This window comes from Arachis stenosperma, chromosome 2, assembly GCF_014773155.1.
Source record: "Arachis stenosperma cultivar V10309 chromosome 2, arast.V10309.gnm1.PFL2, whole genome shotgun sequence".
Taxonomy (NCBI): Eukaryota; Viridiplantae; Streptophyta; class Magnoliopsida; order Fabales; family Fabaceae; genus Arachis; species Arachis stenosperma.
The window spans coordinates 51,629,931-51,649,306 of NC_080378.1; the positions used below are offsets into that span (position 1 = coordinate 51,629,931).

The 19,376-nt window shown below is 27.1% G+C and overlaps 1 protein-coding gene across 2 annotated transcripts; it reads left to right on the forward strand.

Moving 5' to 3' along the window:
• The first annotated feature begins 1,057 nt into the window (after positions 1-1,057).
• On the forward strand, positions 1,058-14,005 carry LOC130961398 (protein NRT1/ PTR FAMILY 5.2-like). 2 transcript variants are annotated; one of them, XM_057887261.1, is made up of 5 exons: positions 1,058-1,294; positions 4,397-4,614; positions 11,193-11,330; positions 12,284-12,849; positions 13,021-14,005. In XM_057887261.1, the coding sequence occupies exons 1-5, from the start codon at positions 1,156-1,158 to the stop codon at positions 13,910-13,912; spliced, it is 1,953 nt and encodes a 650-aa protein (XP_057743244.1). In that variant the 5' UTR covers positions 1,058-1,155; the 3' UTR covers positions 13,913-14,005. The 2 variants fall into 2 exon arrangements, with proteins under 2 accessions (XP_057743244.1, XP_057743245.1); XM_057887262.1 differs by lacking the exon at positions 11,193-11,330.
• Positions 14,006-19,376: the final 5,371 nt, after the last annotated feature.

Consider the following 19,376-nt stretch of genomic DNA (forward strand, 5'->3'; position numbering starts at 1 on the left):
TAGGTCAATATTTTATTTTTATATCATTAGAATTTTTTATAATTTAAAAGATTTAACCAACATTATGAGTATAAAAATATTTGTATTAATTAAACATTGATAAAAAATAATAAATTTTATTGATAATATAATATTACTCTTAATAAAATGCTATACTAGTTTTAATTTGAAACAATTTTCCCATTGCTACTATGGACCGTGGTGGCATTTTTGTCGCCTAGGAGGCGCACCTTCTAGATGAAGGTTCCTTTTCAATTTTCCAACTGTTTTGGTGTTTTCACGTTGGAGGTTTCAGGGTATGGAGTTTTCATGTTAACGTATGTAGATAGCAATCATTACTTATTTTATTGAATTACTTAATATATCAATAACTTCGCGTAGTAACAAATATTTTTTTAGGAAATTAAAGTCTTTTTTTTATGTGTTTTGTGATTTCATTCGTATATATAAAAATATATAATTATATATTAAATTTTATATATTTTGATGTATATATAATAGTTTTACTATTATTTTGAATAAAAAATTATATAATTTTTTAAAAATAAAATGAATAAATTATATTATATATTTATCATCAGTTCAAGCCTTAACAAGAATAAAACTAATATATATCATCCTTTTTATTTAGACCATATATAAAACCTAGATGAATATGAGTTATTAGAACATAATTTTTATGTTCAACGTTTACAGAATCTTATAGAAATAATCTTATATGATTCGTTGATTATTATTCAATGGTTAAATCCATAAAAAAAATACATTTTTTTAATGAATATATAAATAGTATAACTTTAGTGAAATTAACTCTTATATATTTATATATAAATATATATAATTTAATTTATTTTTAATATATATTTTTATATTTTAATTTATATTTTATGTTAATAATAAAGTTCGGTAATTGATTTCAGTACATAAGCATAAGTATATCCTAACTTTTATATAAATAACCGTATGGGCCCCGGTAGAGAGCAACAAAAGCATCTAGAATGCAAGATCCTTTATATATATAAATTAAAGGTTGGATTCTAAGTGCTAAAGGGGCAAATACAATACTCGTCTTTGCGTACGAAACAAACACTAGCTAGCTTCTGTATGTTACTGCTTCCTTCTTTTCTTTCTCTTTTGATATAATCAAGCAAGTTCATGAGTGTTAATATGGAAGAGGGTAGAGTAGTGATGAGTAGTAGTAGTGAGTATACACAAGATGGTAGTGTAGATCTTAAAGGAAACCCTGTTCTCAAATCCAAAAGGGGTCGCTGGAAAGCTTGCTCCTTTGTTGTCGGTAACTCTCTCTCTCTCTATATCTCTCTCTCTCTCTCTGTTCCATTATTTTTATATAATATATGGATTTTTTTTTAAAAGTTAAATGTTTCAACAGGAACAGTGTATATTATAGAGTAAACAGTGAGTATAAAAAAAAAACTATCAAATCGTACACGAAAGTATATATAGGTCTTTTCCTTTTTAAATTATTTTATGTTAATTTTTTTTGAAAATAACAAGATTAAACTCTGAATATTTAGCTATAAAAATAATAATATTATATGATAAATTAATTTTCAAAAATTTTAAACTCATCAAAATACATAAATAATTATATTTAAAAATAACAAATCTCTTCGATAATAAAGGTTTTCTTCTCCTTGAGTTCTGTAATCTTGGTCAAATATGTTTGCTTCGCGCCATACATATACATAATTTGTTTATACAAAAGATTCAGCTAGAACATTTTTGAGGAGGAGCCGAAAATTCTTAGTCTACAGACATTTACCCATGACATAAACATATGTAAATTCACTACAATCATTTGAAGCCTAGTATTAACACATAAAGAGATGTGTGGTATACTTCTTGTTCTTTTAGTGTCAAAACTTATAATATGTAAAAAGAAAAGTATAGGTAAAAAATTTTTAACTAATCAATTTTAAACAATTGTAATTCATAATTAATAATTTTATATTTTTAAAAAATATAATTTAAATATCACTAATTAATAATGATTAATTAATTAATATAGAATATAATTTAAAAATATTTATTAATTTATTGTTGATTAGATTTTTGTTAGTTATCTAACGGGATTATATAAAAAAAAGAAACTTGAATTGTCTCTTAGCTTAATTTATACAAAAGAAATACATTGTATCCACTAAAATATTGATATCAATAAGATATGATGTAACTATTTTTTTTATGAGGATAAATTGTAATTTTGTCCTTAAAATTTTTTAAATATTTTTTAAAATATTTCTGAAATTTTATTATTTTAATATTTTTTTAATATTTTAAATATATTTTAATTATACTTTTAGAATTAATTATCGATTAGCATATATACTGATATAGTAACTTAAATTTATATAATGATTCTATTAAATATATAATTATTGATATGATAAATAATTTTGAAATAAATAATTTTGTGATAATTTTTTGTAATCTTTTACTTTAAAATAACCTAATTTATTATCTTTAATTATAAACAATTAAAAACATGTGAGAAGTAAGACAAAGAAACTTGTCAGTTGTCACTTACCATATTTTTCACTAACATTACCTAATCAAATTTATACATCCGGCTGAACAGTTTCGATCCACACCCAAAATTATCCACAGAAAGAGGCCAAATTAAAGATATTTTTACTATTCTTGTACTACGAGTCTATGACTGCTTTTCTAGGCCCTTCTTTATAAAATGTGGAATTCAGAATGATTTGGTTTATAAATTTTATTTTTCTTAAAATGTTTATTACATATATTCATAAATATAATTTTTTTATGATTTAAATCCAAAACTTCTTAATTAAAATGTAAGATATACTTCTTATTTTGATTAAGCTTACCATTATTATTATTATTATTATTATTATTATTATTATTATTATTATTAGGCTGCGCCCCAAACTTATTGTACCAATAAATATATTCTCATAATTTATATTAATTTGTTCGTTGTAGCGATTTTATTCCAACTGAATAATATTGGACGACTATTGGTATGCTATAGGTTGTTAGGTAGAACTATTTATTTCTAGTACCGTTACCTAATTATACAGCACTCATCAACGTAAAAAAGAGAACAATTATTATTGCATATACTTTAATGTTGTGATCGATCGCCACAAAAGAAGAATCTAAAACAGTTGAGCTGTTCTTAAATGTAACGTTAAAATTAGTACTATATAGAGATTTTTTATTTTTCAGTACATTATATAATCATTACACAGTAATTCATACTTATAAAGCTAAGTTTTTTAGACTATAATACTGTGATATATAATAGCAGTTTTATGTGGATATAACAATATCATTTCTTTTTTTTTTAATATTTTTCTAGATAAGGGGTGTAATTCTTAATCACATAAAGAACATGTATTTAATGTTTTACAATATAAATTCGTTACATCACATCTTATTAATAATATGGCAATAAATTAGTTACATCATATCTTATATTGCCGGACGGACCTGCTAATTTTAGTTTAATTATACTGAAAAATAATTTAATACTTAATCACATAAAGAATATTTATTTAATGTTTTACAATCTAATAATTAAGTTATTAATAAGTTGTTGTTAAAAGAAATGTTTCATCGTGTTTAGAAAATATACGTAGAGGAAAAGACTAATTAAATATAATTTTATAAATTTGTCAGAATAGCAGTAGTATAATATGTCAATAGTAATATTTTCAGTCAAACTAAAATTAGCAGGTCGGGCAATATAAGCGGCTATATGTATAATATTGCAAAAAAACCTAGAATCTATTTTACATTTTCAATCTTTTGTATTTTTAAAATAATATAAATAAATATTATTACTTTTTCTATTTTTTCATAAAATGAAAGAATAAAAAATACTAAAAAAATAAAATATTAATAAAATATCATAAAATCACTACTTATTTTAAAAATTAAGCTGATAAAAAAGAGATACATAAATAATTATATTTCTATTATATCTTTTTATACAAACTTTTTTTGTTGATTTTTTTATATTTTTAGCATAAATTTTTTTTATTTGTTTTATCCTAAAAAACGGATAGAAACAAAAACATAAATATTTATATCTCTATTATATTTTTTTACACTAATTTTTTTGTTGGTTTTTGTAAATTTTTAGCATAGATTTTTTTTTCATTTGTTTTATCCTAATATTTATTTTAGGTTACTAAAAATTAAACTCTAAATTTTTAGGATATAAAAATTTTAATATCATAACATAAAATTATTTTTTTTTTAAATTTGAGTGAAAAAAAATAAATACATAAATTATTATATCTAATGTTTGGATTGATTGCTAAGATTGGATTGATTGATTTTTGGTTGACTATTGAAGAATAAGATGATATATATTAATGAATAATGGTAAATGCATATGCAGTATACGAGATATTCGAAAGGATGGCATATTATGGAATATCATCAAATCTGATATTGTATCTGACAAAGAAGCTTCATCAAGGAACTGTTACAGCTTCGAATAATGTAACAAACTGGGTTGGCACCATTTGGATTACTCCCATATTTGGTGCCTACATTGCCGATGCTCATCTTGGTCGCTATTGGACCTTTCTCGTTGCCTCTATCATCTATCTCTTGGTATGCGTTATTTTCATGCTTTTCTTTCTCTCGCATTTCTATTTATTTTTTAAATTAAAATATCATATTATGATAGTAAACTATTCATCAGTCACATGGCAATGACAAAGTTGCTATTTGAAAGAAAAAGGAACAGGAAAAGTATTTTCTACATCTAAATATATTAATTCGTTTGACAAATCTACTAAAATTTGGATTTGGTTGTCATTCCAACATATTTTTTTAATATAATTTAAAATCTTTAAAAAACTAAATCTCTGCAAAGTTATCCATAAATGATAAAGATTTTAAATTATTATTTTAAATTTTAGAATAATTAGTTTCATTATATATATATGTTTTATTGAGTATTATTTTTCCTAATAATTTGATAATTTTGTCGTATTTTTAGGTTCATAATAAGAATAAAAATTATAAGAAAAATAATAGTGATTAGGGCATGAATTATTTTATAAAATATGAAAAATTTTCATCGATGGTTGGACTTGGACTATAATTAAGTTTAAAATTTTCAATATATTTATTAAATAAAATACTTCATCATCTACACTTTTTCCATTTAAAAACCTTAACCTTTAATTTATCGTTATTTCTTTGTGTCTCTATCTAACTTCATGTACTGTATATACACTTCAATTGTTTCTGTAATAAATGTTCATTGGACTTTCCAGCCGCCAAATAAGAACAGGCAGTAGTATATAACTACATATTAATCTCTCGTCCATGACATGTTCGAGGTTTTCAACTCCCAACTCCTAAACTAATCAATTTATGGTGGACTTTTATTTCTCTCTGTCTAAGATATAGTACTTACCCTCATTGATATATATATATATATGGTATTGACTTAAAGCAGCACGAGCTGAAAATATAGAAGTCTTAAATGTGAAATATATATAATTAATTTTCATCAAGATTTTTCTAAACATCTTTTATTTTAAGTACTGGAGGAAGTACCTTTTTCGTTCTAAAGTAATTTATAATAAATTTTGAAAGAGGCCAGTGTTACATGAAAAAAAGAAAATATAAGCAACTTTATTTAACAAATCTCATAAAAAAAATATTTAATAAAATAATTTTCCTAATTAAGTAAACTGTAAATTTGTGATAACCATGCATTATATATATAGCACCAAAAGAAGAAAATTAACGCTGGCTTAATAAATTGACTTTTAGGGTTTGCATAATTAAAGACTATATACATTTTTCTCTTTTCAATAGATATATGGATAGTGTTAGGTAAATAATGATTATCTTGAACAACATGAACAATCATCAATTAAATATAAGTACATTACACTCTAATTTAATGATATTTATTAAATTTACTCTTTTAACTCTATTAATTTACATTGTTCACATATTATTCAAAAATATTATTAGTTACCTATACTTTTTCTATATTTAATAGCTTCTTGTCCTTCCATTCATAAATGAAAAATAAGGACACAAATTTGGGCTTGACTTTCATATACCATATGTTTGCTACTAGTGGACTAATAATGTTGACATTTCAGCCATGCTCTGATTTTCAAAGCATTTGTTGCTGAAGAAAATTAGTAAATTACAGAGACTAAATAACTTAATAGTATATATATCATTATTTTTTAAGAAAAGTCTTCTTTTCATACCAAAAATTAAATTAAACGTAACTTGTAGGTCAGTTGTCATGGAAACATATTTATTGGTTACTTAAAATTAAAAAAAAAAAAAACATTCCGATGAACCAACAAGTTAATTAATTTAATTTAATACCAATTTTAGTTTCATATCATTTCATTTTAAAACGACGTGTAACTGTGTCAGTTAATTTTAGATCAAAACATGTTTTTACCTCTTTAAATAACGTATTTTAAAAAAAATTCATTTTTTAAAAAATTTTACTTAGACAAATCATATATAATAAGAGGGACAAGAAACATCCATCCCCATCTTTATAACTTGCATAACTAACTCAGGTCACTAAATAAAGAAGAATGGGGAAAAAAAGCATGTTGAATTACTTCATAGTAATTACTAATTAGGAGACACAGCATAAATTTTGAATGCTTTGAACAAGAAAATGCAAAGCTCCAGTAGCAACCAAATAATTTTAATTGGGTGATTTCTCCGATCCTGTAATAACTTAATTATATTAAGGGTAAAAGTTATTCCTTTTATTAGTTGGTATTGTTTAATAAAAATAATATCTGCATACTACAAATTAGTCATCATGTATATATATAAATATATCATGAATATATATAATGTTTAACTCATTCAATATACATTTTGTATTTTAACATGTATTTTATATAGGTAGTTAATTAGTTTAATAGCATATTTTTTATATATACCTTGTTTGATTTATTAATTATTTAAAGTTGAACATTGTCAATTTAATGTAAAATCAATTCAATTAGTCTTTATAAATTCAAATTAAATTTAAGTGTCTAATATCTCAAAGAATAATAATTAATCATATAAGGTATTTTAATATTTTAAAATTATTCCTCAAGGTTTTTTTTGTTGATTTTAAAAATGAATTATAGGAACATTTTATTCTTTTTAAATATTTAAATATATACAATTCAACATGCTGAATTCTAAAGGAGTCTTTTAGATATTTGAAAATTAATTATAAGAGTATTTTAGTCTTTTTAACATTAACACTAAAACGTTATTTTACTATTTTTAGTCTTTTAAAATGAACTATAAAAGTATTTTAGTCTTTTTAAAATTAATATTAAAAGAATATTTTAGCCTCTTAAATATAATCTGTGGATATTTTAGTCTTTTTAAAGTCAAATTCAAATTTTGATTTAAATAGATATTTTAGTTTTTTTTTTAATTTAATCCTAAAAGTTTATTTTTATGTCAAAGTATAAAAAAAAGTACTTTAGTCCTTTTTCAATATTACTGAAAAAGATATTTTAATATTTTTATACTTAATTAGAAAAACATTTTAATATAAGATAACATAAGATATATTTTTAAATCTTATTAATATTTGGGTGAAAGTATAAGAAAAAATATATAAATGCAAATGCTGGTATTTAAAATATAGTTTAATTATTTGTTGATGATATAACATTAAATTGACACATATTTAATCTTAAATAATGTCAACTAAAAGAGTTAATTTTTACCCTTATAGTTAGAGGAAGTATGAAAAAGAACCATCTTTTAATCATTATATATGTTAATTAGTCTTACGATTTATAAGTTTTGAGCTACTCAAAAAAAAATATTTTTTATTTGAATTTTTTTAAAAGATTTTTTGAAATAATAAAAATAATTTGATGTTTAAATATTTTATATTAAAATATTTTTTATTATTTATCAATTTTATTTAAATATAATAATATAAATTTATTTATTTATTATATTAAAATATATTTTTTAATAAAAAATATTTTAAAAACAAAAAATATACATTATAATTTTTAAAAAATATCTTTTTTATTTTTTAATTTTTTTATTATAAAAAATTTGTTAAATATGTTAAAAAAATCTTTTTTAATGATTTAATAATATTCAAACAAATTCTTATATTTTTTCATATATACAGTGAATATGACAGGGATATATATAGATACAAAAACACTAAAATTTTCAAAATGAGACATACGTAATATGATAATAATACATATATGTATACTTTCAAGTTGTATAGTATTTAAGCATATATAAAATTCATAGTGCTAATATTTTATACTTTAAATTATGAAGAAAAACATAACTAATCAAAGACATTATCATACATATAACATGCATATATATATAAATGAGTAATATTATACATCTAAATTTTTTTATAAACTAAATTCAATCAAGTTAAATAATAAAATTTAAAATAATATGATAAGTAAAAATTAAAGTTTATAAATACCGACAAGTACACCGGATCATTTAAGTACTATCATGATGAGTGAATATCGTTTTCACGAGAATTAAAAGATTGGGCAAGTAAATATCAGATTAAATACCTAATTAGATTAAAGGAAAAATATAGGTAGACAATAAAAATATTAAGCAATGTGAACAATGGATATATCAGATGTTCAATTCAATAGGTGTGCGAATGGTTATTCTAATATTAAAATTTAGGTGGGTAATTTGGAAGTGTAGTGTGTTTTTACTTTATTGGGCCAATTTTAGAGCCTATTGTTAACAAAAATTATTGTCTACCTAACAAAGTCCTAAATTAAAATAACCTAGATTAATGAAGAATCTTTGAATCTTGAGGGTTAAAATGCCTACGGACAGAGACTTGAATGTTGATTTAAGAAAGCAGTGATAGTGAGAGTCAAGAACTTCAGAGATTCTTATACTTTTAGAGAAATCAAACCTTGTTTATTTATTTTAAAGTTGTCTACCTAGCAAAATCCTAGATTAAATTAACCTAGATTAATGAAGAATCTTTAAATTTTGAGGGTTAAAATGCTTATGGACAGAGACTTGAATGTTGATTTCAGAAGGCAGTGATAGTGAGAGTCAAGGATTTCGGAGATGTTTATACTTTTAGAGAAATCAAACCTTGTTTATTTATTTTAAAGTTTACAAAGATCTTTCACGACAAATCTATAGTAACTGATTTTCAATTCCTTGGTTCCTCAGTTTTTCAAGTATTAATTAGTCATTAATTAATTAATCAAGAGATTAAACACAAAAAACTGATTTCAGATTCAAATAAGATTTAAAAGTAGTCCTTAGTTTGAATTATATGTCATATATTTAAACTAGTCCTGTCTAGCTAAATCTTAGAAGAAAACACAATTTTCAAAAATTGTACTAATTCAAATTATACGTCACTTATTCAAAATTAGAGTGATTGAAAATTATGTATATGTCGCACACTAATTAATTGAACCACTATTTCTAACTGAATTTAAAAAGTTATATGAAAAAGTTTTCAAGCTTTAATTCAAATATCAAATTTTTCAATTATAATAAAAGAATTCAAAATATATTAGCATACCTTTTGATACCACTAATCCGAATGAAGAATGAATAACTCAATCATGAAATAGATCAATACACAACTTCAAAATAAAATAAAGGTTAAATTACATAGTTGGTCCCTACATTTTCAGTGAAATTGCAAATTAGTCCTTATACTTTAAAAGTTTATAATTGGGTCCCTAAAGAGAATTAAAATTTGCAATTTAGTCTCCGCCGTTTAAAAAGTGTTTGATTTAATAGAATATTCTCAGAATATTCTCTATTTTGAACATGTGACCTGCACATGTTTGACAACAGGGACCAATTTGTAATTTTAGTGAAAATATGGGGACCAACTGTATAATTTGATCATTTGAAGTGACCAAAAACTCCCTAAGCTATCTGAACCTACCCCGTCCCTCCCCAACTCTCTCACTCTCACTTTCTCACTTTCTAAAATGACACCCGAACCCCACGGCTCTCTATCTCTCACCTCGGTTCACCGTCGCTACACCGGATCCACCGCATTTGTGCTCACGAGTCGGGTCTCGCCTCCTTTCTCCATCTCACCTCTCTCATCCGACAACTTTTTTTCTCTTCCAATCCCAATACTGAACACTGATGATAAATGAAAGAGAACAATTCCAATCCCAAACATGTTCAAAGCGAACAATTTAATGTCTAAGAAAAAAATAGTAGCAAATCAATACAAAAATAGCAACTCAATTTATTAGTGAATTCGGCGTGGTGATGGAGGCAAGAGGCACAACGATGGTGAGTCGAGGTGAGAGACAGAGAGCGTTGGGGTTGGGGTGCCATTTTGGAAAGTGAAAAAGTGAGAGTGAGAGAGCTGGGGAGGGATAGGGTGATTCAAATAGTCTAGAAAATTTTTGATCATTTTCAAATGGTTAAATTACACGGTTGGTCTCTATACTTTCACTAAAGTTACAAATTGGTCCCTATTGCAAACATGTGCAGGTCACATGTTCAAAATAGAGAATATTCTAAGAATATTCTGTTAAATCAAATACTTTTTGAACGGCGGGGACTAAATTACAAATTTTAATTATCTTTAGGAACCCAATTACAAATTTTTAAAATGTAAGAACCAATTTGCAATTTCACCAAAAGTATAGAGACCAACTGTGTAATTTCACCTAAAATAAATGTAGATTAATAACCCATATAAAATATATACAGAGCTCCTAACCCTTTAACAAAGGATTAATTACCTATGGAAAAAAAAAGAAAACAATGAAAAGAGATTACAGAAGAGCATGAATCTCCCTTTCTGTGAATAAGGTTCACTTATTTATATCATAAATTTTAGAATTCAAATTCAAACTAAACTAATTTTATCTTTTGGAAAGATCTTATCTTTCAAATAAAAGGATAAGCTAACTAATTACTAACTTATAAATTCAAAACACTAAGTCAAATTAAATCTAACAACTGAATCTCTTATGTTTTTAGAAAGAATTAATAACTAATTTTTTAGAGTCTTCAACATTTTAGATGTGATTAAGGCCTGTAACGATGTAAATAATAAAAGTTAGGCCTTAATTATTGAATCATGAGAATTGTAATTACTTTTAAACTAGCTTGGATTAAAAAATTTTTGGGAAAAGCCCAAAATTACACTTCTAGGGGTGCAGGCCCGCCGGATGTGCGTGGAGACAAGCCGTCGGGCATGCTGGAGTCATGCATGGAGTCCGCCGGGCGTGGATGGAAGGCTGCTGGGCGTGAGGCCAATCCATCGAGCGTGGGGGGAAGGTCCTCCAGGCCTGGGAAAGGTTCGCTAGGTGTGCGTGTTGTTTTGGCCCTACTTTTTCTTAGGACACGCTTTCTTTAGGTTATGCTTTTGCTGCCTTTGTGTTTTTCATTGTGAAAATGCTTCATTTCTTGCTTGTTTTTTAACCGAAAACTCTTGTAAACATAAAAAGACTATCTCAATTCTAAGTATTTGATTATTTATTAAATTCTATTACAAAACATAAGAATTTTGATTGAAACCTAAGAAAATAAATAAAAAATAATTCTAAAAATCGCTTAAGATGATGTATTATCATAATATTAGTCATAACTAATTTTTATTAAATTACGCTAATTTAGTTAGACTTAATTAACAAAAAAAATTACTTAAATGTGTAACATTATTCTATACGAATATCTTCGAGTGTCGAATACGGAGCATGTAAGACACAAATATATATTATACATAGGCTGCGTTTGTTTTTGAAAACAGTACAGGACAAGACATTGAGAACAAGACATAAAAGACAGAGACACAAAATTGTGTTTTTGTATCCTGTTTGGTAATAAATTAGAACAAATTATGAAAATCTAGTTTATTCTCTTTTTTTTCATTTAAAAAATTTGAGACGAAAATTATAATAATAAAAAATTAACAAAAATAATGAAAGAAAAAATGAAAAATAAATTGTATCATTTGTTAGTGTCTATGTGTCCTTCCTATCAGGATGAACACAAAATATAATAATTTAGTGTCTCTGGACACATTGTCTCTGTCCATATCTTCTCTATTAAACACGATTTTATGTCTCTTTGTCCCTATTTTAGTATCCTGTCTCTGTAAACAAACGTAGTCATAGTGTGCCCATTATGTTTTTAGGTGGTAGGTGGCCTATTAAATATTCGGATCTTCTTAAATAATTGATAATGTTGTTTAATTAACAATTAATTTATTAATCAACTAATTTATGTGTATTGACACATTTGCAAGCAGGGTATGTCTGTACTGATATTGTCAGTTTCCCTTCCGAGCCTAAAACCACCTCAATGCCATGAAGCTGATGTAACAAAGTGCCAAAAGGCCTCAACACTTCACCTAGCTGTATTCTATGGTGCACTTTACACTCTAGCATTGGGAACAGGTGGGACCAAACCCAACATTTCCACCATAGGTGCTGACCAATTTGATGACTTTGATCCAAAAGAAAAGAGCCACAAACTCTCCTTCTTCAATTGGTGGATGTTCAGCATCTTCATTGGGACCCTCTTTGCAAACACTGTCCTTGTGTATATACAAGATAATGTAGGGTGGACTTTAGGGTATGGTCTTCCAACTCTTGGCCTTGCATTATCAATTATGATATTTTTTGCAGGGACACCCTTCTATAGACACAAATTGCCTTCAGGGAGTCCCTTCACTAGAATGGCCAAGGTCATTGTGGCTTCTATAAGGAAATGGAATGTCATTGTTCCTAGTGACCCTAAAGACCTATATGAGCTTGATTTAGAAGAGTATGCAAAGAATGCGAAAGTCAGAATTGACTCAACTCCAACATTGAGGTATATATACATTATTGTCCTCCATCGTTTTATCAATAATCGTCTTTTGATAAGGTTAAATTTTTTGTTTAAGGTATATATACACTTCATATATAAAATACACTTGAGTTAAAATTCAAGGGGGTAAATGATGTTATTATTTGAAAACATGTTGACAAATGGATTATGCAGGTTCCTGAACAAAGCATGTGTGAATACTGGTTCAAGTCATAATGCATGGATGCTATGCCCTGTTACACAAGTGGAGGAGACAAAACAAATGCTTAGAATGATCCCAATCTTAGTATCCACATTTGTCCCTAGCACAATGGTTGCTCAAATCAACACCCTTTTTGTGAAACAAGGAACAACACTTGATAGAGCCATTGGAAGAAGCTTCAGTATCCCCCCAGCAAGTTTAGGTGCATTTGTGACACTCTCAATGCTCATATGTGTTGTGATCTATGACCGTTTCTTTGTGAAGATTATGCAAAAGTTAACCCACAATCCAAGAGGAATTACCCTTCTTCAAAGAATGGGAATTGGACTGGTAATTCACATTGTGATTATGGTAATTGCATTTTTAACTGAAAGGTATAGGCTTAGTGTTGCAAAAGAACATGGGTTGGTCCAAAATGGAGGACAAGTTCCACTAAGCATATTCATATTGCTACCTCAATTTGTGCTTATGGGAACTGCTGATGCATTTTTAGAGGTTGCAAAGATTGAGTTTTTTTATGATCAAGCACCAGAGAGCATGAAGAGTTTAGGCACTTCTTATTCCATGACATCCTTAGGAATTGGGAATTTCCTTAGCACTTTTGTTCTCTCAACAGTTTCACACATCACCAAGGAACATAGCAGTGAACACAAAGGCTGGATTTTGAACAACTTGAATGCTTCCCATCTTGATTATTATTATGCACTTCTTGCAGTGCTCAACTTCTTGAACTTGATCTTTTTCTTGGTTGTTGTGAAGTTCTATGTCTACAGAGCTGAAGTTTCTGATTCCATAAAACATCTTACCGAAGAATTGAAGGAAAAGAAAGCTGTTGTGTCAAACCAAGTCATACCAAGAGATTAATTTCGTGATATGGATGTTTGAAATGTGGAAGAGAAAACAACTAGCTAAAATGGATTAGTTCAGAATATACATAATGTACTTGAGTTTGAGACATTCAGTCTAATTTATACCATAATAAACTTGTTTGGGTTTAAGAAAAATCTTTTTTGAAGTAATTTTTTTAAAGATATTTTAAAATAATAAAAATAATTTTATATTTGAATGTTTCATATAAAAATATTTTTTTTATTTAACAATTATGTTTGGATACGACAATATAAAAATAATTTTTTATTTATTTATTATATTAAAAGTATCTTTTCTTTTAAGTAAAAAAGATTATTTTAAAAAAATATTTTTTATTTTTTTAATATTTTTATTTTTATTATTAAAATTTTGTCAAATATACTAAAAATAAAAATTATTTTTTAATAACTTAATGACACGCAAACAAATTCTATATATTTAAGAAAAATGTTTAATAGTCCTAAATCTATTACGTTTTTTTTCTTTCTTCTCCCATCAAATGATTATGATTTTCTGATCAAGTTTAATATTATGTGTGCATTAAACTAAACTTATTCATTATAATCAGTTACTAATATAATATTACAAAAATTTTGGCAAATAACGACGAAAATTTTGCGATAATTATCAAAAATTGCTGCAAAAAAAATTAGCATTGGTCAACGCGGCGAAAGATGTAATCGCTACTAAAAACTACCTTTAATGGTGGATAATGCAATGAAAAAATTGTGGTGCCAAAACTGTTGCATTTAGCAGCAGTTAAAATTAAGGTTCTGAAAATCAGACCGGACCGGCCGGTCGAACTGGTTCAACCGGAAACTGATGGTGCAAGCGGTCCGGTCTTCCCTTTATAACTGTTCAAAAGAAAATCGGTGAAAAATCGGCGAACTGGTCGAGAACCGGTCGGTTGGGTCGGATCGGTAACCGACCGGTTCGGATAAAACGGTGCCGTTTTTAAACTTGTAAAAAAAAGAAAGAAATGGATCCACTGATCCAGTGATCCCTCGTGACCCAGCCCCCCCTTTTCCCCCAATTATTCATTCATCCATGTTCTGGAGAACTCTGAATGAAAGAAACCCTAGCCGCGTTGCTCTCCGCCTAACCCAGCTCCTCAGCGTTGCCGTCTAACCCAGCTCCTCTTCGGCTCTTCATCTTCGCTGGCTTTTCGGCACGGACCCAGGTTAGTGGCTTCTCTTCTTCATCTTCACTTTGGTAGTCTTCTTCAATTTTTGCTCCATTTCTGATTTTTCTTCAAGTCTGCTTCAATTTTTGTTCAACTCTGCTTCAATTTTTGTTCAAATCTGCTTCGGTCTTGGTTAAGTCTTCTTCACTTTGTTGAAGTTTTGATGGTCCTTGAAGTTTGGTTCTGAATGTTTTGTTACTCTGTTTTCTAATTGCTGTAAATGTTTGAAATTTTGTTACTCTAAAAGTTTGGTTCTGGATCTGTTACTCTGATGGTTTGAAGTTTGCTGTGAATGTTTGAAGTTTTGTTACTCTGATGGTTCTTTTAATTTTTTTCTGGTTAATGATGGCTTTGTTTAGTTTCTGAATGCTCGGTTCTTCTTCTTACTTTTAATTTCTGAATTTTTTGTTCAAATAATGTTGCTAATGTTCTTCTTCTTCTTCCTTGCTAATGCTCTGTTTAATTTAGTGTCATCACTGTTGAGTCTGTTTCAGTGTTTTGAATGTCTGATATTCTAATTTGTGATTTCTGAATCTGAAATTAATTAAATAATTGATTTTGTGTTGTTGAAATTGTTGATTAAAATGGATTTGTTATGCTGCTGTTACCGTTTTTTAATTTTTAAGTATGATGTTTCTTAATTTTTGTTGAAATAGTTGTTAATTTCAGGGTTTAGAGTGATTATTTGTTGGTAGTATTTAACTTATGTTGCTGCTTCTTTTTTCTTTCTTCTTTTGTTTCTTACTGATTTTCTGTATTGTATTTATGTTTGACATTGTTATTGCTTTAGCTGTTGAGCTTGTATCTTGATAATGTGCTTCTGTTGCTTTAACTCTTTCTAGTGCTAACTTATAACAAAGTTTTCTTCTGGCAGGTTTATCTTAGACACTTTGAATTGCATTGCGGAACACATCCATGCACAAAGATACTAGATGTATTACAAGCAACCTGCTTGGAGGTTTATCCAGCTGTCTTAGAAGATGCATATTCGACATATTATCTATGGGTCCTGTGCCACATCATATTGCTTTTATCATGGATGGGAATCGAAGGTTTGCAAAGAAGAGTAACTTGGCTGAAGGGATTGGTCATAAGGCTGGATTTTCATCTCTCATTTCCATGCTTAGGTATTGTTATGAATTAGGAGTGAAGTATGTAACTGTCTATGCATTCAGCATCGATAACTTCAAAAGAAAGCCCAAAGAGTTGCAATCATTGATGGAATTGATGCGAGAAAAGATTGAGGAGTTGCTTCAAGATGAAAGCATTATCAATGAATACAGTGTTAAACTACATTTTATTGGAAACTTGCAGTTATTGGCTGAACCTGTGAGGATTTCAATGGAAAAGGCAATGAAGGTCACTGCCCACAGCAAACAGAGAGTATTGTTAGTTTGTGTAGCCTTAACTACCTCATTTTTTGGTGCCATTCCTTTTATACTATTTAACTTGAGTTTGTATATTAATAAGATTATATGAATTTGATTGATGACATTTAATGTAGTTTTTTAAATTTGAAAACTATTTTAATATTTATATTATACTATAATTATATTTTAGGATGTTTATTTATAATTTATTTATTATTTTATTTTAAAAATAGTTTTTTCGGTTGAACCATCGGTTAAACCGGTTGGACCAATAAACCAATAAACTAATAATTAGAACGGTTTGATTACCAGTCCGGTTTTTCGAACCTTGGTTAAAATTGAACTATTGTTATATTATTAATTTAGTGGTGGTTTTTTAACCACCACAAAATTACATAATCTTTATACATCATTTATATGTTAATTTTTTTAAAAAAAATCAATCGAATATCATTTGAATAAGTTCACACGCAAATTTTTTAATACTGTGCTAATCCAATATTTTTTTTTTTGGTTTAAAACAAAATCGTAAGCAAACTAGAACGAACGTAAAAGAAAGAGTTCAAAAAGACACACAAACCATAACTTATATGGCGAAGATAAAAGAAATAAAATATAGTAAGAAATTTCACAGGAAAATAACCAAGGCACACAATGACCAATATAAGAGACAAACAAATATGGAAGGAATGATAACCAATGACCAGGATATAACAGAAGGGAATAACAAGACTAAGCCGCAGTGCGGCGTTCTTTTTTCTTTTTTCTTTTTTTTTTGGACTAGGTTATAAGAAAAATACAGAAGTTTGATACCAAATTTGACATAAGATGAAAAATTAAAGAAATGGATTCTTCTATTTCAATTTAATTGTCTAATACAACAGTTACAAAAAATCATTCTACCTCTTCTATTCTCATCGAAATTTCTCAAAAAATTCAAAAAAATGCTCATTTATCAAAATTAAGAAAAAAAAGGTGGCTATAAAGTTTTAGAAATTTTTATACCTTTTGAATTTAAAATCCTAACTCTACTAAAATAAAATAAGATCAAATTATAATTGGGTCTAAACCAAACAAATAAAATAAAATAAGTCTTAAAATAAATACTAAGAAAGTGATGCTTATTTGATTCAAATTGACTAACGAGAATCTTCAATGCAACTTGTAAATAGTAAGATGTTTGGCTTTCTATAATCGTTAATAATTTTCTTACCCAATTTTTGATGCATCTATCGAACAAATGATTTAGCCATATTTACAAAATATTTTTTTATTCTCTTAGTTGTTGCTTTTGTAATTGGACGAATTAGTATATAATAGTTCTCAGTTTGTCCCATAAAACTCGTATCATGAACCCAAGTCTTAAAATCAAATAACAGCACATCATCAATTGCTAGTGATTTATTCAGATTAAATTTTTCTTGAAACATCGTATTGACCTGATTAAAAATACTCTGTCATGAATCTACATACTTCACGTGCTAGAAGATCTAATAAATCATCTCCAAACCATGATTTTTTGTTCATATCGAAGCTCTTACATACAACATGTACATCATCTTTTAGTTGCTGTCCATCTATAGCTCCGTTGTCTTTTTCTAGAACCTTATTTAGATCGAAATGTATGACAATATCTGTTTCAAGGGAGGTGATCTCAACTAAATTGTCATGTGTCTCAGTTTCAACTCCATCTAACATATCATTAACTATTTTGTCTAAATCTTTATCTAACTCTGAAAATTTCAACATGCATTAAACAATGTGAGTATACTCTAGTCATAAGTAAAAATTGTAAAATCCAAAAAATGATAAATAATTAATTAATAAATTAATTATGAACAAAAATATTAAAAACTTATAATTTCTAATTTGAAAAAATTTTGGTGAAATTTTAACTTAGAAAAAAAAAATTGAGCGCGAAAATATCATTAATTGTGAAAAATGTGTACCGACGTTAAAATTAACTGTACCGGCTTAAGTTTGTTCAGTACCGCGTATAAAAAAAAATAGAAACATAAAAATAACAAAAAAAATATTTAAAATAAAAATTCAAACAATTATCTTAAAGATTTTGACTCAAAATAAGACCAATAGACTAAAATTGCATCGGGCATTTAGGCCCAAGCCCATAACCCTTAAACTCCCTTCATAAAATGTGAGCTCCTTCACTTCATTTTGAGAGAGAGCCATGATAGAAGAGAGAAGTAAGCCTTAACACTATTCCTTTCCAACTTCAATTCTATTTTTCTCTCAATTCGGGGCTTCAACTGACGACTCTTTAGCGGCTACGCGTTCGTCTCGACTTTCTTTTCATTTCTATCTAACTATTATGGTAAAGAATTTCGAAATTCTTGCCCCATTTTTTGTTTCTTCTTTGATTTCACGTTTTAGTAGTTGGGGTGTTGAAACATTATGATTTTGGTGTTTAGGAGAAGTTTAATCTCGAGTTCTAGTAGGATCTATAGTTATTAGTTTTTCATTTTATTATTTCATTGTATTTATTTGATGTACTTGAATTTTAATTTATTTGAATATTGTATTATTTATTTTAAATAAAAGTTATTCATTATTTATGAATGGACCACTAATTGTGTAAAAAAATTTAAAATTAAAAAATTTACCATTTATTTCAAATTTTAAAAAAAAGTTGACATTACCGTCGGAATTACCGTATGAATAATCCGACGGTAATAGTGCGAAAATAACAATTTTTGGCGCCAACAATACTGTCGGAAGGATTCAGCGGTAACCAATTGGTTTTTCAAGCTGAGAATTGTCACAAAATCCAACGGTAGTTTATCGTTGGACAAAAAAATTCTGATGGTAAACATTTACCGACGAGATTTATACCGTCTAATCATTTTCGACAGTAATTAAATTACCATTAGATTTTTTTTCTTTTTTC

What these genes read in the sequence shown, in the direction of transcription:
- LOC130961398 (XM_057887261.1), top strand. Translation starts at nt 1,156, where the DNA reads ATGAGTGTTAATATGGAAGAGGGTAGAGTAGTGATGAGTAGTAGTAGT. An exon ending in CCTCTATCATCTATCTCTTG is followed by an intron (nt 4,615 to 11,192) that starts GTATGCGTTATT and finishes CTAGGGGTGCAG; the next exon opens with GCCCGCCGGATGTGCGTGGA. An exon ending in GACTCAACTCCAACATTGAG is followed by an intron (nt 12,850 to 13,020) that starts GTATATATACAT and finishes TGGATTATGCAG; the next exon opens with GTTCCTGAACAAAGCATGTG.